The sequence below is a fragment of the Lutjanus erythropterus genome, chromosome 16 (genome assembly GCF_056507025.1).
Source record: "Lutjanus erythropterus isolate fLutEry1 chromosome 16, fLutEry1.hap2, whole genome shotgun sequence".
In the NCBI taxonomy this organism is placed as follows: Eukaryota; Metazoa; Chordata; class Actinopteri; order Lutjaniformes; family Lutjanidae; genus Lutjanus; species Lutjanus erythropterus.
In genome coordinates this window covers 6,388,671-6,415,803 of record NC_139332.1, presented here as the reverse complement: position 1 = coordinate 6,415,803, position 27,133 = coordinate 6,388,671, and the positions used below count along the sequence as shown (strand labels likewise).

General features: G+C 40.2%; 1 protein-coding gene across 6 annotated transcripts in view; it reads right to left on the bottom strand.

Annotated features, from left to right (window-relative positions):
- The window catches only part of ptprua (protein tyrosine phosphatase receptor type Ua), a 310,129-nt gene that overhangs the window by 56,111 nt on the left and 226,885 nt on the right, over window positions 1–27,133 (bottom strand). For 4 of the 6 annotated variants that reach the window (XM_084739999.1, XM_084740002.1, XM_084740000.1 and 1 more), the window contains exons 12-17: window positions 25,077–25,356; window positions 20,483–20,519; window positions 10,023–10,161; window positions 5,515–5,544; window positions 4,887–5,047; window positions 4,347–4,534 (exon numbers count right to left, since the gene is read on the bottom strand). In XM_084739999.1, the coding sequence (XP_084596125.1) occupies window positions 4,347–4,534; window positions 4,887–5,047; window positions 5,515–5,544; window positions 10,023–10,161; window positions 20,483–20,519; window positions 25,077–25,356 (835 nt within the window). The remainder of the gene's footprint in view (window positions 1–4,346; window positions 4,535–4,886; window positions 5,048–5,514; window positions 5,545–10,022; window positions 10,162–20,482; window positions 20,520–25,076; window positions 25,357–27,133) is intronic. The other 2 variants (XM_084740001.1, XM_084740004.1) reach the window with 1 other exon arrangement.

The following is a 27,133-nucleotide window of genomic DNA, read 5'->3' as shown; positions in this document are numbered from 1 at the left end:
ATGGAGGCGTGCCAACTGTCATCTACTGTCGGAAGAGGTGGCAAAAGTCCACACATTGTTTACTCAAGTAGAAGTACAGATACATGTATTCAAAAAGAGTCTGGTAAAAGTAGAAATGCTGACTCAACAACTTTACTCAAGTAAAAGTGGAAAAGGCTCTGAAATGTACTGAAAGTTTAAAAGTGAGAAGTAGCCATCTTTTATGTAGTTTTTTGCTTTGTTACGTCTTTTTCGTCTTGTTATGTCTTTTGTGTCTTGTTACATCTATCTTGGCTGGTTAGGTCTTTTACATCTTTTTGGGGTCCTTTTACATTGATCTTAGTCTTATTACACCCTTTTTCATCTTCTTACTGTTTTTTGTCTTTTTTGTACTTGATATGCACTGATGGATACACTGCAGAAGCCTCTTTTCTGTTTGTTATCATTTCATTCATTTAGGTTGAAATCAGTTGGGATTGTTGGGAAGGCTGCATGCAGTGATGCAAAATAAAAATAATCAATAATTCTTGTCAAATGCATGAAAACTAAAGTAAAAAGTCTGTTTTGAGAATGTAAGGAGTAGAAAGTACAGATATGTGTGTTAAAGTTACTTCCCACTTCTGCCTGAAGGAAATACTAAAGATTAACAACTCAACAACCCAACCAAAAAGTCTGGACTATCCCTTTAAGTTGACGCTACATTTGAGTTGGAAACAGGTGAAACAAAATGATATGGCTTCACCCACAGGAGTGCATCAGTCATGGAGGGTGACACACTCTCCCTCACCGTGTTTATTCACTGGCTCTGGTTCCAGATGTTGGCTTCCACGCATTACACATACAGTACACCCTCCCAGCACAGAGGACCTGACTCATTCACAACCCCCCACAATGCCTCGCAACGCGTCTGATCAATGGCAGCGGCACGACCCGGTGGGAAATAAGGGTTATGAAGTCTGACAGTAGTGTGCACACTGATCCCCTTCATCTTGTTTATTTCTCCAGGCGACGGGGAGCCAGACTGAGGAGTGAAAAAGCGACCCATATATTGATTTTGGAAGGGGGGGGGGATTTGTTGGCCCCTCAGGGATCTTAATGAATCGAAAAAGTGCATCTGGCTTCCTGCAGGTGAACGTGCAATAAGAAGAAAAAAAAAAGAGCCTCATCACCGCTGGTTGATGTGGAGGACTACATATTAAAGGAAAAAGAAAGCTGAAAGGAGTAACTTTGAAAAGCATAATTAGTCCCCACAGCACCGGAAAGTTCAGTATATCTGCATTATCTCTGTAATGCAGATGAAGTAAAACAGCATTTTACTGCTCGCTCATGAATATTAAACGCTCCATTTAAGCCTTTTCAAAGCAGACAGTAGTTGACTGCAGCAATACAGAGGTGCTCTGTATGCCAACTGCACCTAAAAAATATCAAAAATTTCTAAACGATGCCACGTGCAAAACTGTTTTCACTCCTTTTTCTTTGCCACCTGGAGAGAGGGCTGGTATATGTGTTAGAGGAAGCATCCTGTACATGAAATCTCACAGGTTTGAGCGCCTTCAGCATGAGAACGAAGCCTCCCAGCTCAAGTTATGAGCGGTCCCGGGTTACAGGTTGTTAAGTTCTCGCCGATGGAAAAGGGCTGCACATGGGCACCCGAATATTATATGTGATATTTCAACGTCTCATTCCAAACTCATGGGAATTAATGTGCTATAGCACCGACCTTAAAACAGATGTTGAAATTGGCTCCCATTCGGAGTGAGGGCCAACATTAATTTTGTGTGATAAGGTCTGGCTGGCGGTCGGCATTCAAGTTCATTCCAAAGGTGCTGGATAGGGTTGAGATCTGCAGCCTGTTGCACCAAGCGAATGCAAGTTTGACTGTACGTTTGAGAGTTAACTCAACGCTGACTGCTACATTGCAATTGCTTACTTTTAGACAACACTTGGCCTTTTGTTCAGTTGTTAGTCTGTGCTGAATTAGTGCTTTAACTTAACTAAGTCAAGTGTAATGAAAACATTGTCCCAGAGGCTGACGTCCACGATTCAGGTAATAGGAAAGAGGAAGCAACTGCTAACCAGTGAAGTTTGCTTTCAGTGAAAATGTGTCAATAATTTCTCCAGTTTGCTAACTTCACAGTTAAAATAACTACTTGATTACGGTCAGGCAAACCTGGTTGCAGTTAAGGTGAGGGATAGAGATTCACCGATCAATCAGCCAGTGACTGGAATCAGATGGTTTTCAGCTTGACTGGCCATGGCCGGTGATCGACCAATCAGTGTCAGATATCTGATTCTGTGCCGGTCAAATCCACATGCATTGGCTGTGAGAAGGTTCACATTATACGCACAGCAGCACACACACATGCATTCTTTATTGTGAATGAATAAGACGTAAAGCTCACAATTCAGCCACAAGCCGGCAGCCTGATCAGATGAGAAAAGACACCCACTATCTGTTGACAAGGTAGAGTTGTCTCTGGTTTTGACAACAACATAAAGATGTTTTATTATATTTTCGGTTTCTATAACCAAGGTTTGTCCTGTAACCTGGTGCACTTTTTTTTTAATTTTTAAATGTGTTAAAAAAAGAGAAAAGATCCTGTAATCTGGTGCATTTTAAAGGTAATTACAAGAATTTAATGTTAATAAATGTCAGTAGGTTGTTATATAGATCTGTTGCACCTGTTTTGTTTTAGGACAGTAAAACATTTTAGATGTATAAACTGGGATATGGTGCAATTTGTAATTTACTTGTACAAAAATGCACTGGCCAATAAACTTTATAAAGTTTATTATAAAGTCAATTGTAGTTTTTAGAAAGAAATCTGAATTGGCGGATTAAACTTCTCAAAACAAATCGGAATCAGTCAAGAAAATTGCAACTGATGCATCTCTAGTGAGTAGAGGTTCATCGTCATGGTTACATAATAAGCATGTGGTTAAAGACAGGGAACACTTGCGGTCATGATTTAAAAAACAATGTTGATTTGTGGATGGAAACAAGACATGATCAGAAAGTCAGACTTGTTTTTTTGGTTTATAACATCACTTTTCTTCCTGTTTTGCTCTCAATGGACAAGTATGATTATTTCTACGGCTGCCACAGGCTGCTTGAGTGTAAACATGTCATTTTGGGGCACTTTCTGAAATGACTGATGCTGTCGTTTTTCTTGCAAGGACAGTCTCCATTTTTATTTTCCCATGCTGTAATATAACTCCCACATTACTTTCAAAATAAGCTATGTTAGACACACAGCAGCATGTGCAACAGCCCATAGGCAGACTTGTAGGAGTAATGGATTACATGTAACTGTATTACATAATTACTGAACAAAAAAAGGTTTACAAAAAAATAAGATGTTGTCAGATTACAGTTACATGTAGTAAAACTGGGGATTATTAGCTGGATTATAATTTTGAAATGCATTTTAAAGTAAGGAACCATACAATAATGTGCAGTGCGAACACATTACAACACTTTTTGAGTCTCAACACTCTGGTCTCAGTGAAACCAGCTGATCTGAAAGTTGCCTATACATTATCTCTTTTCTCAACATCTAATTTAAAGGAACATGTAGGACCAACTACTGAAGTTAGTTACACAGACCAATGGCTAACGTTAGCTACAGACCGATTGCTAACGGGCCAACTGTAAACTTTAGTTACACAGACCACTCGCTAATGTTAGCTACAGACTAAACAGCAACTTCAGCTACAAACATCAACAGCTAACTTTATTTACACAGACAAACCGCTAACATTAGCTGCAAAGACCAACTGCTAGCATTAGTTACACTGACCCACTGCTAACTTTAGCTACACACATCAACCGCGAACTTAAGATACACAGACCACCTCCTAACATTAGTTACACAGACCACTCGCTAACATAGCTACAAAAATCAACTGCTAACTTTAGCTACACAGACCAATCACTAATGTTAGCTATAGACTGAATGCTAATGTTAGCTACACAGACCATGTGCTAATGTTAGCTACACAGATAACTGCTAGCATTAGCTACACAGATCAACTGCTAACGTTAATTACACAGAACAACCGCTAAGGTTAGACCAACTGGGAGCTAAACAGACCAAGTGAAAACGTTAAAAGTTTCTTTAATATTGTAAAACTTGGATAAGGTTACTGACTCCATTTTTTTAAAAAAACAGTTAATTTGTAATTGTATGGGAATACATTTTTCAACTCTGTGTGCAAGCTAGTGCAGGCTAGTAAAACATTTCTTTATTGACCGGACATTATACATGAGGACATTGTCATGTTGATCCATCCCCAAACTGTTGCCAAGAGTAAGTACTACTGTGGTTTACCTTTCCTTCTTCTCCTGTTCTTTTCTGCTTTCTTACCTCATACTCCTGTTTGAAGCCGTATCCCTCAGCTGTCTTCATCTGGTTGATGTGCTGGAGGAGGTCAGCCACCCTCACAGCCGGGTGGAGCTGACCCGTGTGATACGGCGAGCTCTTCCTCCGACAGTGGCGGTGGGGCGAGCCTCCCAGTAAGCTGCTGGACTCGTTGACGGAGCTGCGCTGCTCATCTGGGAACGGGGAAAACATACAGTTCAAGGCACGGCGCTGACATCCCGCGCCCTACGACACGGACCCTGCTCTTTTTTATTAACGTAAACTCTGCTGAAAAGTCTAGGGGGCGGCTCAAGGAAAGAAAAAAGTCAGCGTTTCTGCCGAGATGTGAGGGGCTGACTGGCACTGCAGAATATTCAAACAGACAAGAGACTTGCAGGAGATTTCTCTGTTGAGAGCACCTTATGGTCTGGCAGAACAGATTGGATACAAGCTCTGAAGTAAACATGGCTGAAGGTCAGGAAGGAGGGGAGCTTCATCTCTCTAGACACTTTCTCAAGAGTACCCATATGTTCCTCGCTGTCTTACTTCGAGCGTTGCAGCCGTGGGCATCCATGAAGGAGTGGGCCATCCTCTCATCCTGCTGAAGAGTGCTCTGCTCTGTCATGCTGCAGTCTAAAGAGCTCAGCTTCCGACTTTTCTCCTGCCTGTAGGACATGGCTGCCTTGTTTATGGCCACCTTCTTCCTACTGTAGAGATGCAGAGAGAAGCGAGAGGGGGGGACAGATAGAGAGGAGAGGGGGGCCAAGGAGTAATAATAGACAGAGGACAGCAGAGAAGGGGCAGAATGAGAGAAAGACAGGCAAAGAGATAAGGAAGAAAGGAAAGGAGGGCGGGTGAGGAGATGAGAAATTGGACCGAGGGGGAAATATAAGAGCTACGAGATTGAAACTGGACAAGGGGGAAAGTGCGATTTGGTGATAGCAAGAAGAGTGTTGGAGGGGGGGGTGGCAGTGGGGTTGTGGTGGAGGTGAAAGGAGGAGGAGGAGGAGGAGGAGAAGGAGGAAGGAAAGGGGAGGGGGTCTGAGCTGGAGGATGGGGTGAAGATAGCAATGCTGATTTCCACTCTAGTAATCCTGGTGGCTACGAAGGGCAAGCAAGGAGGGAGGATGGCGTCAGGGTGTCAGGGTGGAGGATGGAGAGAGGAGTAACTTACGGGTAGTAAGGGTAAGAATAGAAGTCCCTTCTGATTAGCATGAAGGAGGAGGAAAGGAGAGAGACAGAGAGTGAGGAGAAAACAAAAAGAGAGGTGACTATGGTTTATCAAGATGGCATCAGAAAGATAAATGAAGATGCTCAGTGCATTGGAATGTTCCTTGCAAGCAATCATGAAGCAGGATCAAAGCATCGAGAATGAAGACAGGACAGTCTGCACAGCATAACACAGCTTTGGACCAATGAAAAAATTCAATTTGTACAATTTCTGAGGACTGTCTGCCTTATATTTGTATTTATGTTGCTGTATATAGGATGATGTTGTCATTTCTTAACCTCTTCCTGCAGTACATTTCCAACTCATTTGCTCTAATGCTTCATAACTTCTCACGTAAACATTACAGAACCATGGCTTTTAGGCTTACTGGTGTGTTCATGCCTGAAAGTCCAAAACAAAATCCGAACGAAGGTTCATGTTTTTGTTACATTGTATACATCTGATCCTCTTAATTTTGCTTTTACTTAGCAATTATGTGAGCGCACTAAAGAACTATGCATGAAATCTATGTCCTGTTGTCATCACCAGTGTGAGCTGTGTCTCCTCAATGTCAGGGTTTTGGCAGTTCAATTCAATTGATCCTTCCTAAGCCCCACCCCTTTTGGAACCTCTGTCAATTTTTTCCTTTCATGTTTCCTGTACACAAACATGCTATGAGCTAGGCTCACCTAGAAGACCACATTTTGAAGATGGGTAAAAGGTTTTACTGGGGAACCTGTAAATGCTTAGCAAAACAATAGCTAACTGAGCTACAGCAATTGTTAGCTAGCTAGTTAGCTATTGTTTTGTTCTGTACTACAATGCTAACTAACTAGCTAGCTTATTTATAGCAATCATTAGCTAGCTAGTTACATCTGATAGCTAATGTTAGCAAAATGCTCGCTAACTAGCCAGCTAACCTAAATCAATTGTTAGCTTGGTAGTTAGCTAGCATTTTGCTAACATTTGTTCACTTAAGATGTGACTATGTGTAGTTTTTAGAGGTTCCCCAGCAACATCTTTTAACCATATTCAAAATTTGGTTCTCTTTTCTACACAGAAGAACCTGCCACATAGCATATAGCAGCACATAGCGTACAGCAGGTTTCACAGGGCACCAGGCTTTCTCAACTGTTATTAGAGCACAGAGTGAAAAAGGTCATTTCGTCTCTCTTTCATTCTTTATGAAAGTAATTGCAAAGTGGCAGAATTTTTGCCGTTTTTTCCCAACTGACTCTTGATAAAGTTGCTGAACCAAATGTCAATTAGAGATTTGATCTCTTCTTCTGCCCCTTTGCAACTGCGGTTCATTTCTTTTTGTTGCATTGTTTTTCCTTTTTCCAGTCTGCCAGAATTTCCGGTAATAGTTCTGAAAGTGTGAAACATCCAAAAGAATGTTTTCCCACCAGAATCCAACAACATCATGGATCAATATAATCCAGACGAGATCATCCCTTTCATTTGGTCCAAGGTTTGACTGTTTGGTCCAGACCACTGTCTGGAGGGGGTTTCACTCTTGTAATTTTGGTTTGGATCGAACTCTGAAAGTCTGGACCAAATGAGGCAGGTGTGCACCATTAATTGAAGAAAACACTTATACCATTAAATATATACACATAAATAACTGAATTTATCAATGAATCAGGACATAGGACAGTGAACAAAGTTGTTTTTACTGAAGCTACTAAAATATGAATTATAAAACTCTTTCATTTTACATTTTTGTGAAACACTTGCTACTTGTCCACCAAGGTTCATATGTAAAAGCATTAAACTTTTATAAGGCGGGTGTACAAGTGCCAAACTTATCCAAAGCCTCTCAAAAATGGTTAAAATGTGCTTTCCAGTATTTCAAGATATAACACATTTTATAACAGATTGTTTCTTAGAGCCAAAGAAAAACATATTATAGCAAAAAGACCCCGTGAAAACATCCTGCACAAGATCACTTGCACTAACTTTATTTATGTATTTACTCATTTGGGTCTTCAGGCTTTCATCAGTTAGAATTCGTCAGTTGAATTTTACATGATGTCTGAGGACCAAAACATCATAAATAAAACGAGTAAAGAACCAATGGTGTGCAGGATTTTTTTTGTTTTTTTCACAGGCATAAAGACAGAAAACATAAAATGCACCTTTTGTTTACCTTTTGTTTGACAACATTCTAATATTTCTCTAAAGTGTGGGGTAATACATTATTTTAAGGGTGGTGCATGAGACTGACATGACACATCATAACTGTGATATGACAGGTGTCAGTCTTTATGAATGTTTTTGACTGTTGTCATTAAGTGTCATTTGGTCCATTAAATAATTTTTGTTGCAAAGTTGACATTGCTTTAGTTTTTGTTATGACAGCTTGACATTAATCTAGACAATAATGTCTTTGATATGACAACTTGGCATTGAACTAGACAACAATGTCTTTGGTATGACAACTTGACATTAATCAAGACAACAATGTATTTGGTATGACAGCTTGACATTAATCAAGACAGTAACTCCTTTGTTATGACAACTTGACATTAATCAAGACATAGTTTTATCCGAATGCAGTTTGTTCATATTACATGATACTGTCATATGTGGTTGGATTTGTCATTAGCTCTCATGATTATAACTGTACCATGAATACTTTCCTTGCTCTCGGCTACAGTGATACATTTTGGACTAGTCATAAAGATGTCATTAAGTGTTATTAGACTGCCAAATGCTTTTATATGGGTGGCATGAATAATGCACTTGACCTAAACTAAAATAGCAACATCTGGACTTTATTTAGTTCTTTATTTAGTAGACTTTGTTTAGTTATTAAATGTTATGTCAGTGAGGCAACAGAGTAATTATATAGTTTCATGATGAACAAATGGCTAGCTTTACTTTAGTTTCTTACATAGGCTAACTGCTAACTGCTGTTAACTGTAGCTGGCATGAGCTAGTTAGCTCACTTAACTGTGCAGCTAGCTGCCCTATTAGCTGAATTAGCCTCAGAGTAGAAGGAGCCAAACCTGGCAAAAAAAAAAAACCCAAACACCTTGGTACTGTATTCCCTGGTCTGGCCATGTTCCGTTTCATACACATCCCTTCAAACAAAGTACCAAATGTAGCATGTCCCTTGACATCAACTACAGTGACACGTTATAAAATGTTATAAGGCCAGTTTGACAGTACAGTACCAAGGTGATATCTTGAACTGCCTGATGGACAGCTTTTCTAGCTAGCTTTTCTTCTGGCTAAAATAGGCCAACTGCTCCAATTGTAGCTGGATTAGCAAGTTAGCTATCTTAGCTGTCCTATTAACTGACTCTGCCCCGGGTCAAACCTGGCAAGAAAACCACTATGGTACTGTACTCCCTATCAAACTGAACACTGTCGGTCTTGGAGGCTGCGTTTGGTCATGGTCCAGCCGTGTTAAGTCTTATACACAACCCTTCAAATGAGGTGGTACCAAATATAGCATGTTAGAGCAATTAAGTCTTGGATTTATTTTCTGGACTAGTTCCTGGTGTTTACAGTGTCCACCAACCGTTTATTGTGACATCAAGATATATTATAATGTAGGAACTAAGAAAAACACATGACCCAAAAAATTAAATCTCATTTTTTTTTCTCATTTTGTTAGCGATTTGACTCTTTACTTAAAAGCATGCTCTCCATATTTACACATACAGTCTCACTTTGCACATGCACAGTGACAGTATCTTTCAGCTAAATATAAACACGTCTGCTCCTGTAGCCCCCATGTGGCTGTCTAGTTCCTATTGTGCCTGCGAGATTGGCCCACTGAATCTTATCAGTCACTGCCTTCTTCCAGACATCCCATTCATTCTGCCTCTATTCTCTGTGAGAAAATTCCTCGGGTGGAGAAGTTCCTCTCTCCGAAAAAGAAAAAAAGAAAAAAAAAAAAAGGCAAAAACAACCTTCCTAACCAATTACTAGCCCATCCAGTGGCACCTCACAGCTGCTCGCCTCATGTAATTGAGTGGGCAATGGAATAACATGCCCCTTGATGAAATATTTCACACTCAGATGAGTGTTCCACCATTGCCCAGCAAGCCAAGGAAGAATACACTGCAGGTGCAATCGACGACAGAGGTAATTTGCAGGTGGAAAGCAGCCAACGACTCCAGTGTGAGCAGGCTGCATTTGAATGTGCTCAGCCAACACGCAGACCTTGAAATTAAAAGATGAGATGAAACAAAAAAGCTTGGCTGCGGCAGTGGTGGGAGAGTTCAGGATTAATGCTCTACCATTCCACTAACTCTGGTTGTAATTCACTCTTATTGCCAAATGCTTTCCTCAATAGACCCTAGCTGCCAAGTGGGATAGAGATAAATTTACTCCTTTGGATAGGCTACACAGGAACAATAAGACTTAAGAGACGTAAATGTTTGACTCTGAAAAGGTCTAAGCCGTCCCGCATCGGCTGGCCGACTCACACACACACAAACATTTCCACAGCCACTCACCCCTTCTTGACGATGATGACGATGGCCCCGAGAAGCAGGATGAGGACCACCAGACCGCCGGCGCAGGCCCCGAGGATCAGACCCATGTCTTCGGCGTGCTGGGACACCTCCAGAGCCCGCTTAGAGTCCTTACAGGCAGCTACACAGCATAACAGAGAGGTGAGGAAGAGGAATCTTAAAAAAACAGCAACAGTGGATGGTGATTTAGTTCTAATTGCAAAGACAAAATGCTACATGTAGTGGTTTGATGTCAATAAATCATCAGCACATTCATTTTAGTGTAATTACCATAAACAAACAAAACTATTGCCAAGGAGATTGGCAGCCTCTACTGGGGGTCTGCAGGGTGAGAAATCTGCTGATTTATGGCACAAAACAAGATAAGTGTGCTGTTCTTTTACCACAGACTGACAGACAGAGCCTCAACGCTGAGTTCATCCAAATATGAAAGGAACAGATTTTCTCACTTACCCCTTGTGGAGGTTTCTATCTAACTATGCAAATTGGTTTGGTTTTATTTGTGCAGGTTTTGTGATATGTGTAAATGGAATTTCACAAATTTATGGAGGTGAATGCGTGGTGGTGTTTACAGCACTGAAAATGACATTTAAAAACATTCACCAGCCAAGAGTCTTTTATAGTATCCTGTGTAACCTGGATAATTTACAAACCTCACTGTGAGGAGTTTTCATTGGAAGTAGTTTTTACTAAAGAACCGTCCATTGTGCATATTAGACTGAAACTCACCAAAACTACACAGATTATTCTTTATTTGTACAGACTGTATCCAACTGAAATACTGATTACATAACCTTAATACTCTTAAGGACCCCCTCCAGTTGAAATCAGGCTTCTAAACCTTGTTAACTCTTCCATGTGGTGTTTTTCATGTTTGGAGTGAATATCAGGAGTGAAATAAGCGGTAAAAGCCATGTCTGAGCATTTCTTGATCTAAAACTGTAGTGAGCAAAAAAAAAAACTGCAGTCAGGCTGGGCATATGATGTCATAAACCTGAAGAACCAATCCCGTTAATCGAGAGAGTGGTATTGTACATATCATTAGCAGCGATGCCCAGCCCACAGGAGAAGTTACCATGATGAGGGGTATGGGTGTTGTTTGAGGTGTGTAGGGTGTGTGGAGAGGGTGGGGACGTTTTTCATATTCATGAATAATTAAAGAAAGCAAAGTGCACAGCTATATGGTAACAATTACAACAAGGTATTGTTTTTACAAAAAAAAAAAAAGAAAGAAAATTAGACAATTTATTACTTCTTGCAGAGCGTTTCATATTGTTTAAAATATGACTGGAGGTGGACTTTAACAAAACAAACTGTAAATATAATATTATACTCATACAACAGCACACTGCAATTTTCATGAATTTTCATTCATTCAGATCTGCTCAGTTATATCTGCACTAGTATTATGAAACATTCATAACTGAAACAGATAATTGCTTTGGTGGTTAGTGTATTATGCTGGCTAACATCCTGCTCTTGTCTTTGGTGTACAGTAGCTGGTTGCTTATGTGTGGTTCTACCTGATGTCAATAGTGAATAGTTACCTGCCCCTTTAAGTTTTCACAGTTTTCAGCAGGAGTATTTTTGAAGTGGAGTGCCTGATTTTGCTGGTTTGCTCACTTTCATTTATTTTTGTGCCTCCAAAATGCAGTTAAATGGTTCCTCTTTGTCTGTTTTTATGATTATGAGCATGCTTTATGTTTTATTTTGAAAACTGACTGATTCTTTGTGCTGTTACTTTTTGACTTGCTTTGTCAGATGGACAGTGGCTCCACTTCCTCCCACTGTACAAAACTGGAGAAAAAAAAAAAAAATCCTGGATACGAACGCTGCCATCTTGCGCTGGTGACATCATTTGGAGCCAGAGTCTGTGCGGTAGTGATCAGCGTTAGAGCCGCGCTATCAAGTTCCCGCCCACACAGCCGGCCATTTCAATTGCGAGCACAGCTCAGCTGTCAATCATGGCATGAAACCCTGTTTTTATGGCATTAAATAAGTAATTAAAAGCAAACTGATCAGAAAAATGAACACTTGAACAAACATCAGTGTGATAAAAGCTACCTACGATGACAAAAGCTCATTTGCATGTACTGAACAAGTTTATTGCAACAGTCCACATAATACTTAGTTTAGCTACCCCACTATGACCATGAAAGGCCACTCCTGTGGTGACCAGCAACCTCCCCTCCCTTCCCATCCCGCCATTTGCATGTACTTTGATGTTTTAGTTTGGCCCGTGTCCTCCCTGTTAAAACCGGGGAGGAAGGATTTATGACCCATACTGCAGCCAGCCACCAGGGGGTGATTGAGATGTTCTGGTTTCACTTTTGGGGACCTCTAATGTTGTCCAATACCGTCAATGATTTGAGGCAAAGCAGAGCAGAAAGTCACACCTGGGATGCTTCTGAAACACACTGCGGCACGTCTAGTGGAAGCGCTAGCAACGTCTAAAGTAGCCGCAGCGGCAGCATCACAGCTGAAAAACCGTGAAATCAACACATTAAAAATTTTACGGCTGTGTCAGTTTCAGAAGTTACTCCATAGTGAAAGCAAACTGAGACTTCACAGGCTTCATTCCATCATTTTGCCTCATCTCTGACAGGTGTAGTCTCTTATGATTGTAATTTTCACATCTATCAATTGCTACGTATTGCAATGTTAGCAGATAGTAGCGTACGGGCCATGGGCACCACTTTTTCTAGTTCAATTGTGGGAATTTTCGAGGGCATACATTTCAGGATTTTTATTGAACCTCTCACCATAATTCTTCCAACACTGCAGCTCAATTTTCAGTCTAATTTGTACGACACGCTATCGGTTATGGATACAAACAGCTTGGCGTTGTTGCAGATGCTAAAGTAATCCTGGCACGGTTATTGTAGCGCACTGACAGGATAAGGATCCTCGCTCTGTGGTGTTATATCCACCAGCCTAATTCAAACAAGGCCGGGAGGGAGTGAGGTGTGTAAGAGGTCACCACAGACCCAGTTGGAGCTTTCCAACAGCGTTTTCGACTGAAGTAGTCAGCAAGCTAGTGTACTACCATGAAAAATAGCTACAGGCTGCAATGGAATAAAGAGCTCACTTGCCGGCATCAGGAGCAGCTTGAGCACTATTTCAGCGCACTGATATCTGTATCAAAGAGGAGCTAAACATGTGTGGCTTTGGAGAGACGCTCTGGTTATCTTATAGAACTGATGCATGCTCTCATTGCACACTGTATCCCTCCTACCCAGATGTCACAGTCTCAGTGCATTCCTGTCTGCACTGCATTCTCAGCTAGCCAAGAGCATGAAATCTCCCTCTCAGTGACTCATCTGGGCTCCCTGTTGTGTTTGATCCAGAGGTGAAAAATTGCTATTAAGTATGAATGAATTGAAGGAGTATTATTACACTTCTGGCAGCATGCTCTTCATTAACAAGCCATCCCACTGATGAGAAAACAAATAAGGCGGGGAATAAAACCAAATGCAAAGAGATGGAATCATTTAAGGATCTCGGGGCCTGTCTCAGCGAGTTTGGCAGCACAACTGAATTGGACAACATCTCTGTATTTTAACAAAGCGATGATGCTTCACGGGGGAGTTATTGCCTTTTTGTCTGTGACTGAAAAGAGGAGAAAAAAAAGACCCTTTACAGTGAGGCAGAATGCTGAGTTTGGCTTGATAAGCTGTGGATTGGTGGTGACTATAGCTGCTGGCAGACAATACACCCTGACAGACTCGCCATAATCACACAAATCATGCTGGGTGAGTCATTCTGCTTTTAGGGCCATATTTAGAAATTGGCTATCACTGTTAATTTCATTGCACCACAAAATCCAGCAGTGGGCATGCAGGGAAATCCACAGGGACAGGAGAGGTAATAGGTAATGCATGTGTCATCATAAATCATCATTGTTCTGCAATTTATTGGACAAAAGACATTATAATTCTGGTCACGGAGGAAAGAGAACTTCAGTACAGACAGACTGTAAATTGAACTACACCAGTTCACTTAGGTAAATTCAGTGCAGAGTACATTTCCACACTGCTTATTCTATAAGTGCAACAAAAGAATCATGTCACACTCACACACATTCCTGCTTTGAGTTCTGTACAGACTGTTCTCCTTCACTAAATCATTCTAAGGCAAATGCTATTAGCACCCACACATCAGTAGCTGAGAATGTTATTTGCACAGAGGGTGGAGTAGTCAATGTTGCTATTTACACGAGCTTAGCAGAGACAAATCATGATTTTTTTCTTAAACCTAACCAAGTACTTTTGTTTCCTAAACCTAACCAAGTGGTTTTGGTACATAAATCTGTTCAGGTGATTTTGGTGCCTAAATCTATCCAAGTACTTCTGATGCCTCAATCTAACCAAGTAGTTTTGTACATAATGCTACGCAAATAGTTTTGATGCCTATACCTTACCAAGTTTGTGGCCCAAACCTAACCATGTAGTTTTGGTGCCTAAATCTAACCAAATAGTTTTGATTCCTATATCTATCCAAGTACTCCTGGTTCCTTAACCAAACCAAGTAATTTCGGTGCTTAAACCTTACCAAGGTTGATGGCTAAACCTAACTAAACGTGCCTTCATATATCCAAGTATATATCCAATTTTGGTGCCTAAACCTACCTAAGTAATATTGGACCCTTAGTCTAACCAAGTAGCTTTATTGCCTAAACCTAACTAACTTTGGTGGCGTCACCTAACTAAATTGTTGTGTTGCCCTGAACTGAAAAAATGAAAAAAAAAAAAAGAAAGAAAAGAAAAGACAAACTGTCTCATACAGGACTCAAACCTCATCTTATTCTCAAATTTCAATTAAATAATCACAATGTCTCATTTAGGTATATTTAGCACAATTTACAAACTAAAACACAACTAAAACAATGACAATTGCTTCACATTAAAAACCAGGTATGTTTTCTTATTTGTTTGATATTTTTGCAGTATGGGTTTTGTATTATTGCGTTTCTCTGTGCACCTTATTCTATGCAATTTATTGAAAAGCTGATGGTTTTTGGATGTTTATCAGCCTGGGCTGTTTGGATGGTGAACCACACCATCACGGAGTTTATCAATGTATTGAGGTGCATAATGTATAAATATGTGGCTACCATTTTCGAAGCATTTTGGCCTGATGACGATCCAAGTGGGACTGAAACATTGTCATTGTTAAACTTTTTTGGCATGCAGAAAGGGATGGTTTGGGCTACTTTTAATGTTTCATTGATTGTACCTTATCTCTTAAAAATAGACTGGACAAATTCTGGTCATCAAAGGATATTTTGCATAACTAAGAAGCTGATTTGTAATTATTTGGGAAATTGTGAGTATATTGTTTTTTTTGTTGTTGTACAGTTTGTTTTGATTTGTACAATATGGTGTTGAGGATTTACATCCTGTATATGAAAACTTGAAATTAGAATGAATAAATCTTCTTGGTTAAAGTATATATCATATACACTTATACAGTAGTAATTGTGTCATATTAAATATTTGAAACTGCATTATGTAATATAAGCCTGTTTAAAATATAGGTCTGGTCTCTCTCTACAGTTGAGGAAAATAAAGCATAAATAAAGTATTTGAGAATTTATGATATGATGTCATTCCATTGAGCTGTCACACAGATTTTAGGGACATTTTTCAAATGCTGCAAAAGCTAAATGTGAATTTGATGCTTTTTTACTGGCTGAGCTGACATGAATAAAAGCCTCCTCTTGTCGCAGTGTGGTGACTCTTTCAAGATGATTCGATTTGTAATGAACATGTCCTCACTGTTCTTTAGTGTCAGCTAATGTTGGCCATATTTCATCTGAGAACAAAAAAAAAAACAAAGAGAAGGGGGCCCGAGTGTCAATGTGAGAAAAAAAAAAAAAAAACACAACTCGCCCACCACTGCGGCGGCTTGGACGAGCGCTCCGGTGAACACAGCTGGCAGCATCTGTGTGTGGGAAGCTGGTGAGAGGAAATGAAAAGCAGCCAGGAACGGTCTTAACAGGACCTCTGTGCCACCTCAGAGAGAACTGGAGTAGCATCAGCGTGTCCTCTGGGCCTGCCTGCCATGGTCCTATACGCACAACTACAGTAAAAAACTGCTCCTATAAATATGCCTTCAACCCACCTCCTCCACTTACGTGACACGCCAGCAGACAATAGCGAGGCAAGGATTCTTTGATGTCATCGCACTTCAGATAAGAAAGAGTTCAGGGAGAGGAATCCAATTTAACTGCCACCTTTCTCAAGAGCACTACAAACTTCAGACATAATTCAGTAGGGAGGAAGGGGGGAACAACTCCATTTCACCCTCAGTCTCTGTCTCCCTCTCCCCTATTGTTTGAACTGAGAGCCTTCTATCTGTGTCTGTCTCTCAAGCAAACACTCCTGGTCGCTTCCTCTCTCAGGGAGGAAAAAAAAAAGGATACTGCATTCTGGATTTCAAAGCCATCAGAGCCCAGGAGGGGTTTGCCAAAATGTCAGTGTCAGTGATTCGAGAGGAACAGAGTGAGAACACGGATGCATGTTTGCTTTCACCTTTCCTCCGGTATGTCTCTGCTGAAGGGGGAGATTGGCATGGGGGGCTTCCTTCCTGCGGCACCCAAAACAACACTAAGTCCGTGTCAAATCCCCTAAAACAGCAGTCTGATCCAGGATGACTGTTGAAGGCTCTGACATGCACCCCGTACCACATAGATGAAACCACTGGAGCTGCAGAAAGATCCTACAGTGGTTCTGATCACTCAGAGAATCACAATTCCACTGATTCAACATTATGTTAGCCAGGAAAAGACAGTCAGAGGCCTCTGACTCAACCCAGTGCTGCACTCTTAGAAATAAAAGTGCTAACTAGAACCCTAGAGGGTTCTTTGGTTTATCCTCATAGGAGAAGCCCTCGTAGGTTACTACCTTTTTCCACCAACATGGAACCAGCACCATTTTGGTTCAAGCACATAAATTTGAACTGTCCTGAGCATTTCCATACAAATAAATAAAATGGGTTTGGACCCTACAAGCTGGAACCAAAAAACAACAGGTTTTCCTTGGGAACCAAAGTGGGCGTGTCATATTCTACAGGTGACTGAGCATTGTATAGCACCCAATGTTGATGACATCCTTGAATAAAATGGTTCCTCTCAGAACTGGTGGAGAATGCTGGCTGGTTCACTAGAAAGCACCAAGGTTCCAAGACACTGTAATGGAACCAGCACAAGAACTAGAGCTAGTTTGGTGGAAAATAACCTTGAGAGATGTCTGTGAAGATTCAACAGAGGTTCTACTATGAACCATAGCCTTGAGAGCTTCTCCAGACAACACTTCTGTGGTGTAATGTTCCAACCAGGACCCTCCTTGGGGATTCTATCCCAAACCAGTCCACCTCCTAACGGGTGCAAACCAGACCCCACCCAGGGGGTTGTACTGAGAGCCTTTTTTTTTATATATCACAAGGATTTCATCTTGAACCCAGCCTAGGAGCTCTTCCAAGGACCCTTTTGTATTCCAGGAGTTTCATGTAGAACTCACCCAGGGGGTTCTCCTGAGAACCTTAATATAGTCAAAGGGTTTCAGTGAGAACCCATCCAGGGGGATCTAAAAATACATTTAATTAGGGTTTCAACTATAACTCTCTTGTCTTCCAAGGGTTCTACAAAGAAACATATGAACCAGATGAGGCAAAAAAAAATATTGGATATTGTGGTCCTCGTCCAGAAAAGGTTCTTTGGATGAAAGGGGACTTCTAATGGAACCCCTGGTCTTACAAAGAAACCTTGACAAACCATTTTTTCAAATCAGGGTTCTTCTTGAGTAGAACCTCAGAAAGAACCCTTATTTTTAAGAGTGTGCCCCTATTGTGATAGCATTTGCTGAATTTCAGCTTGTTATATCCTGCTTCTTATTGTCAGACCCTCATTACAATAGATAATAATAACATTTTATCCAGCAGTTTAATTGTTGAGACATGGGGATACGCCACTGCAAGACACAGTTTAACAAAAGACTTCATGGGGCAGCCACATTAAAAGAGTATATAACCTTATTATCGTAACTCGTCATTATAACCATTATGAGCCATTGTGATTTTTCAATCCATGTGACAGCAGCCCTACACATGTGCACATCTATAGCTAATAAAACATCATGTACTACAACCTCAAAGGAGGTCTGCTAAATATAATGTACATTTACCACTGTGTTAGATATATACCTGCAGAGCTGTAATTCTTTTTCAGAAAAGTGGTTCAGAAAAAAGGTTTCAGCAAGGGACTTGTTAAAAACCTGTCTGATTGCTAATGTATTTGCCCCAGGACCCCGGCTATAAAGCTGTCACTAAGAACCCTGCAGAGCAAACCCACAACTCAACACAGAAACTGATGAGTGACCTATTTATATTCATCAAGCTTTAAAGTTACAATCCTTGGTTGATCTGGTGACACCTATGGTTACCTGGTGGTAAAGATTAATGTCTTTTAATATTAATAATGCAGGTGCATCACCCACTGGGGGCAGTGAACATGCCTTGAGCGGCTTCTACTGTACCAGAAAGCAAAAAAAAGAGCAACTGACGTGTCAGTTTCATGGATGTATTAAGAGAGCTGGATATGGCCCCTGCTACTCAGGCTTGCTGTCAATTTGTCCCAGTGGCCATATGTGGTGCAACAATAACAGCTTAAAAAGGCGCCTAGACCACGATTATAAAAGAGACGTCTATAAAACAGGACATCTCCAACTGCATTGGGAGCGTGGAAGCAGACCTGGAAGCTAGGCCTGCCGGTTATTACTTGCCGGTGTTGCACGGTGTCATTTTTTTGCCCACCGCCCCACTATATAAGCATGTTATCAATACTTAATCAGACAACAGATGCTACAATTATAAAATGAAAGCAGCAGCACAGTGTAGCAGGAGTCAGATTTCTAACATGACGCTGTAGGCTAATCACAACATGAGGTCGCTTGACAACTGGATATGGTTGTACAAACTGACATCCACTCGAAGGGGCAATTGTACAGAGCCTCATTATCACCGAACAGTCGTGTGGTGCACTTTGTTTTTAAATACATTACCATTAAAGCATTAGCTGGTGCTAATGAGTCAAAAGTTATGCTAATGTGGCTAAACCAAGCTAGCCAAACATTACAATAAGTGTGTGCTTAATGTCATCTAAAGTGATGGGGATGTTTAATAGACCTGGCAAGTCAAAACTTAATAATGAGGCAATCATCTAAGCATTTGTTTTATTCAAAGTAAAGGGAAGATCGAAAGAGCTAACGATTAAGATCCAATTCATCATCATCACTGTCATCTATTTTCTTTCTAAACTGTCTGATGTAATAGGTAACACTGGGGTTGACACAAGTTTATTAAAGGGTGAGAATGTTTCCTCACTGTGGCATCTGAAAACATAATTGGTTAATGCACTCAGTGAGCAGTTTTCTTTCAAGTGACTGGGCGCCATCCCGGAATCTGGTATCCAGTTCTTTTAATACATCCATGATCACTTGACAGTGCAGCCAAAGAAATGTGGGCTTTAATAAAGACAAAAAAAAAGAAAAAGAAAAAGACAGCCAACACTCAGGATCAAATGTCCTCCAGCATCATAAACAGCATATCATAATTGGGTTTTTCTGAACAAATTAAGTGTCTTACTATCTGCTACAGCACTTGCTATTTTAAGTTGTATTTTAAATAACCTGCTAGCTTACAAACAACTACACCTCCAGTCATTCTAACTTGGTTTCTCCTCCATGATATCCACCACATGTTATTTTCTTTAATGCCAAATATTTCGCTGATTTCTGCCGTCAAAACTGTCCACACTATTCAGTCTCTGTCCGCTTCACTTCGTCTAGCCAGTAACATTTAGCTTCACTAAAATTCTTCACTAAATTTATCTGGTGTAATGATTGACAGATATATCAGATATTTTACTGCATTTAATAACTGCAACTGCATTTTAGTTGTAAATCATTTGGTCACTCTTTTCTATTTTTCTTTTCTAGTTTATAGAACACTCAACATAGCTGGAATATCTTCCGTCACACGATCACTGACATGTTAGAACATTCTGTCCCCGGTAGGAGCAGTTTATGAATCAAACAGCATATCTTTAAAGAACTTTTAGTTACTTGCATCATTAGAAATGTCAGTGTGACTTTAAAGTTTTCTTACTTCACTTTAACTTTCTAGGATATTTGTGTTTGCCATAAAGCTGAGGCCTCACCTCCACTAAAAGAAGAGCTCCATCATCTTGTTTTGTGCTGTAAACCACGTCTCTGTGTGCTCTAAATCAATGCAGCAATTCAATTCAGCAGCTCACAATGTAAAAAGTACGAAGAGAGGCCAGAAGATAGCCTTCGTGACACCATGTTTAAGGCATATAGAATCAGAATTAATGTGAAAATGTTTCATGAAGCACATTGAGAATTGAAAAAGAAAGCGAGTATTACCTTTGCGAGCAATCCGAATGCAGTTTATCCTGGTCTCCTGTGAGTAAAAGAAAAGCCTGAGTTAATTCATTTGGCTTGGTACCATGAAGACACAACGATTAGCAGGAAAAAAAAACGGCCATGGCACAAGTTAATTATGAGTCAGCCAGTCGAAATCCACAACCTTGTCTAAAACTTCCAACACAGGCGGCCGTCTGTGTCAAAGTCACCCAGACCTTTGCTATGTGGTGGAAATAATTGAAATTTCCGAGTGGATGACATCTCCTTGTGATATCAGAGACCTGTGCTCCCCGTCGCCATGTGAGGTCCCGCACCCGTGTTCGCTGATTGGCTCCGACGCCCCCAAAACAGCCACCTCTATCCGGGAGATGGAGGGGCATGTTCCCAAATTAAGATTTAAGGGAGTTAAATCAGCCTTTATGGGCAATTATGCTAATCTGTGCTCTGAGATTGGAGTCAAAAACCTCTCACCTAAAACGGTTGCCAAATTACCTTTTTTAATTGGAAATCTGTTTCAAGTGGCTTCTCATCTCCTCTCATCTCGAGCAGTGACAGATAAGTCATATTTACTCCCACCCAGGGGTTATTAAAGCAGCGGTAGGTAGTATGTCATGTGTCATCCCGTCCTCTGTCAAGGTTGGTTTTTTGGCCTTTTGGAACAGCGCTTGTCAAAGTAGCAATTTAATGTGACTGAGCCTCCAATCTCGTTAAGAAGAGGGATATACAATGTATTGAAGAATCCCCATCCTCGGGGTGGGTTTGATAGCATTTTATCGAATTTGATTTCAGTACTGGATCTTCTTATCAAATCTGAAGCCTTTCTAATCCCTTACAGAATCCATGGAGCTTCAGCTTTCAATGTATGTAAGAGAATAAGGTTATAGATAACAAAAACTCACAGGTTCAGTTGACACACGTAATAACTTTTTCTTGTCTGAGAGCACATGAACAATAAAGATCTAAGAGGCAGCTTGATTAATGTTTAAAACCTTAATTTACAACATGAAAATAAAGTGAGAAATTTAAGGTATGAGATGTTGATTAAATGTGACAACTACACTGAAATAACTGTCTTCAAACTGAGCCTTTATACTCAGTGGTTCCTGATTCAGAAAAACAGAGAGCTGATAAGCTTAAAATATTAATAAGTATGGGAGCAGCATTGAAAACACAGCACTGACATACAGCTGCAACTAACAACTATTTTCTTACCTGATTAATCTATTGATTATTTTCTCAATTAATTCATTGGTTGTTTGATCTATAAAATGTCAAGAAAATGTGCAAAATGTCAATCAGTTTTTTCCAAAACTCAAGATGACTTCCTCAAAGGTCTTTTTTTATTCACAACCTAAAGATAATCTGTTTACTGTCGGAGAAGAATAAAGAAAACAGAAATTAATCACATTTTAAAAGCTGGAATCAGGGATTTTAGCTTTTTTTTTTTTTTTTTTTTTAAATCTGATTATTTGTTGCAGCTCTAATAGGTGCAGGTCTCTTAAAATGTGTTATAGTGAATATGTAAGCAAACTGCAACATTAGCATTCATTTGCTGCCATGTGTTTGGCCAATAAGACTAATATTCACTCTTTTAGCTCTGTTTTTGGTCTCCACCAACTCTAGGTCTCTTTAGCTGCTAAATGCACGATTATGTTCACTACATAGTTGCTAACTTTCTGTTGTCTGGTGCTGAGGAGGTAGTGTGCAGTGGGCTTATCCAGCCTCGACTTACCAAATGGTGCATGAATGACATGCCGATGTAGTGCCTTTTTTTGGCTTTTTGAGTGTGTTTCTGCAATTTATTCTGTGCTGACTATGCAGGGATGGCCTGTCATTTAGTACACAAATGTCATGGAGAAAGAAATATCAGGTAACGTAATATTGAGAGTGATAAAATCCATGCAGGGAGGAGGCTGGGTGGATGGATTTAGACTTTCACCCAGGAAGTTGCAGTTCATGTCAAACGTAAATGTTGACTTATTTTAACTTCTGCACCTGAGTTACTTTACACTTAGGCGTATGTGACAAACTTACTTCACATATATAATGTAAGATAATTTAAATATATAACTTAAAGCTATAATATGTAACATGTCCTCATTAAAATGTCTAAAGATGTGAGACATAGGTTATATATTTTATTGAGTTGTGTACTTATCCTAAATGTTTCCAAAAATTAAAATGCAGAGAAATCTGTAATTTATTCAAGTTAATGATTAATTTCCTGTTAGCAGGTGCTAGCTAGTTGCTAGTTGGTGTAACTTCTAGAAGAACATGGGATATGTTGGATACGTCAGAGGAAGAAAAAGCCAATGTGACTAAATGTAACGTGAATAAAACCTGAATATTTTCTCATCTGTGAACGTGATTTCTGCCTAAGTAATGTCAGATATGATTTGCATCAACTGTGGTTGTTGTTTAACAGTGAAGATGACAACTCCCATGATCCCATGCCACTTCAGGACGCCATCAAACTACATCTTTTGTTATTGTGTTAATATGAGAGAGACCCATAGCTGCAGAATTTACATATTGTGCATTTAAGTAATGGAAGTAATATACTTATTTTTTACAAAAAGCGCAATCTTTTCCTCAACCTAACCAAGCTGCAACCGTCTCACAACATTAACCACGATGAAAGTCGCCATGACAACACCCGATTATGAATAAAAAATATCAGAACTCAAGCGCGGAACCCAAACACTAAAGTTACGAGCTGTAGAATCCAAACCAGAGCTTTAAGATGTTAAAACACTTCATATAGCTGGGTGGAATATCAGTCGGGTGAAAATCCTCTGTGGATTTGTCACTATGAGTGCAACCTGTCGCATGAAATAAAGCTATTCGATCCAGTGTTAATATAAAATTATTGATCAGTGCAGCTTTAACAGGGAGGTTTTGACAGCTGAAACTGATGTGATTAGCGAGCTTGTTTCACTATCATCACTCTGTTGGTCTCAGTGAACAGCAAAATACACTGATAATCATAGAATAGAGTGAAAGAGTGCTGCTTCTGTCTCTGTCAAATGAATGGGTACATGCAACACTGATTTGTAGATATCACTGGCTTGAAAACATAATTTGGATGTTTTAGCGAGTTGCTTACAGACAGAATTAATGTCAATTAGCTATAGCTGATATAAACTACAGATAAAAGATTCAATAACAGATCCGTTAGCTTCACAAATCTGGGTATTCTGCCAATCTGGAGCGGGATCAAAAACAGATCAGAACCCGACTCTACCCAATACACATGACAGTGTATCAAGTGAAAACAGGGATGAGTGACAGGCAATCCCAGATGATGAGTGATGATAAACGCAACAGAGGGTTGAAAATGAAAGATCAGCGTGCTGGTGTTTTCATTTTTAATGTAAAACAGAGCAGTAATCTAGATATTAAATGAAAAATACAGATATGATGGAGAGAAAACGCGTGTTGCTTCCTGCTCGTGTGTCAAAAGGAAACTGGCAGCACCAATCATGCATCTTTCAAGCCTCACTGAAGGCCTATCTGCCAAAGCAATTACTGTTTCAATTCAATGGTGGCTCATGGTCCACAATAAGCCCCGTACATCTAATTTATCCTGGGTAATTGTCAAAATAATTCTCTTTTTCTTTCTCCCTGAGCAGCCAATCTCTCCTGAAACACAGCTATGGTTGAGGAAATAGACTGGAGATGAAAATGTTTGCGGGACGAAAAAGAAAATCGTCAACATGCATTATATTATTCAGCTCGTCGTGTCGGCTGATTTCTGTCTCAGAGCTGCTGCGCCAACAAAGCCTTTAATTTGGTCTTGAGGGAACAACATCAAGGATGGCGGTCAATGATGGGGAAAGCTCACTGCTGATTCCAGATCACAGGATGAAGCCCTACCAGAGACCGACTCAGTGGTCTCGGAAGATGCCACCTACGTGGCAGCACCCAGAGGACGCATCGTCTGTGGAGTCGCACGCTGGTATCTGGATGATAGGCTGCAGGCAGGCAGGCACACATAAGCCTCCATATGGACCTAATGAATTAAATAGCATTTACTTTCCCTGCTTCTGTGCACACTGGCCAGCGCATCCCTTATTCATGCTTCAGTCACTTTTTCAATTGCTTAAGGAGTTGCTTTTCAGATCGTTTTAAGCCTGGGAGCCAGTGTTTGACTTTCCCCACAGAAGAAATGATTGTTAACGTTTTTAAAGAGCTTGAATATGAGGGAATCTGACAAGTGGATGGTTACAGAGTACATATTTTATTCTGCGTGTAATTATCTTCCAAAAGCAGTTTAGATTCATTTGCTCTTGTGATATTTTTGAGGGGTTTTCATTTAGATATGGTGCAACATTGACAAGCCCCAAGATTTACCAAAGGGAAACAATGGAGCCAAAGCCGTCCTAAAAATGCATTACACACATCACCCCATTTAGTCGTAAATAAAGCCTTGTTTATGCAGAGGACTGCTTCCTCTCTCGTAGCGCTGCCAGCACACTGCCTCCTGACTTTCTCGACACAAATCTAAATTGACTGTCAGGGCTGCTGAAACATAAAAGCGGTGCGTCTGAGCCCCAGAAACAAAAGCCCCGTCAGGCATCTTGATGGCTCTTACCCCTCTGAAGTTGCTGGTGGCCTGAAAGTAGATGAGGTAGTTCTTGGTGGGGTCCAAAGGGCTGTTCCAGTAGCCGTTGTAGGTGTGGTTGTCGCCCACGGTGAACGGCGTGGCCTCGGGCAGGCTGCTGGGAGCCAGCTCAGCCGTGTAGTAGTGCGGGGCTCCTTTGGCCTGCGCCTCATTGTGGGAGTTTGGCGTGGGGAAACAGTCGACGCTGCCCAGCTCCCTCCTCCTCACCTGACGGGTACCGTCCTCTTCCACCACCACCACCTGGTAGGCACTGGAGGAAGACAACGAGAAGCTTAGTACTAGGGTGGCTTTAGATAGCATTTCAGCAAACTTTTCACTATTGGATCTTCTTTTCAAAATACGACGCCTTTACAGAATCCACTGAGGTCTAATTTATGTTTGCAACCTTGATATACACCTGACAATAAAATGAGCAACATGAGATGTTAATTAAATCTATCAAACACACTGAGCCTTCATGCTCAGTAGTTTAACATTCAGAACTGAGCTGATTAGCTTGAAATATCAATGTATGTATGCAAGTTTAAAGCATCATTAATTGATATTTTTGGTTACTTGAGAGTACCAGAATAAGCTGGAAACACAGCGCTGAAAACAGTATTATCACCTTAAAATTTGTAATGGTGAATATGTAGCAAGCTGTTGATCATTTGCACATTAAATGATATAATATCCACCCCTCTTTTAGCTCAGTTTTGGTCTCCACCAAGTCCTCAAAAAAATATGTCTTGTTAAGCTACAAAATGCAAATTATATTCACCAGCTAGGAAGTAAATATATCTCAACTCTATTTACTTGCTTTATCCTAGTTTTTTTTATCTTGTGTGTTTTATCAAACCATGACACTGCAGGAAACCCTTTAGCGACATATTTTGTACATGCAGGGCTCTACCATCAAGGTAACAATAATAAATATGCACTGTCCAGGCAGATTTTCAAAATAAAGGTACTAAAAATATGCTAGGTTAGGTTTATGTACAGTATTAAGTCCAGACACCAGAAAATGCTCCTTATAGCGTTTTCAATAGTGTCACCACATGTGACGTTTTGGGTCCCAGCCCCTCACAGACAGGCAGACATTGTCTATAAGGAGCAGTTTCTGGTGTGCAGACTTAATTATATACTTTTGTATCCATTTTTTTTGTCCAGCACCAAGTACTCGTCATCTTTGGATGTCCATGCCGTTACATAACATTGAAGTTACATAACATTCAACATAAATTATGCGACTTGTGTATAAAACACAGGTTAAAAAGAAGTGACTGGTTTCAATAAGTAACGTAACGCTATCAAACAGACAGTATAACACAGTTACATCACACATAACTGAAGTTATGCAACTTGCATATGTTACATTTCTTGTTACGTAACATAAAGTATGCAAGTTTGCATACTACGTTTGCTACATAAGTAAAAGACGTCAGTGTTGACTGGTTTCAAGTAGCATAGTGTAACGTAACATAACGTAATGTAACTTAACTTAACGTAATATAACATAACGTAAATCATGTAACGTAACGTAACATCACATTACATTACATAACGTAATGTAACAAAATGTAACGTAGCACAGTGTTGTCTATTAGTTTCACACAGAACACAGAGGTGTTTTTTTGACCCATCTATCCATCCCACATCCTCCATAAACTCATTTTCTCTTTCTTTATGCTAAGTCACCTGACTTTTTCAGCACATCAAAACAAAATACTAAAGGGGTGCCCCCAGGAATGATGATAGAGGGTTTCCTATGGTGTCATAGTTTGAAGCATAAGGGCACTGACCAAGTTGGTATATTTGGTGCACTGATAATGACAATAGGATAAAAAACCTAAGACCTAATGTTAGGAATACTGACTGAACTACTACTAATGTCAAGAATGAATCTTCACACTCATACAGTATTTATTGCTCTCTCTTACCTATGGGCACAATTTGAGGTATATATATATATATATATATATATATGTATAGAAAAGGATTTATAAGAACTTTGATCAGCTGACCTATTGTGTTTCTTTACCATCAGT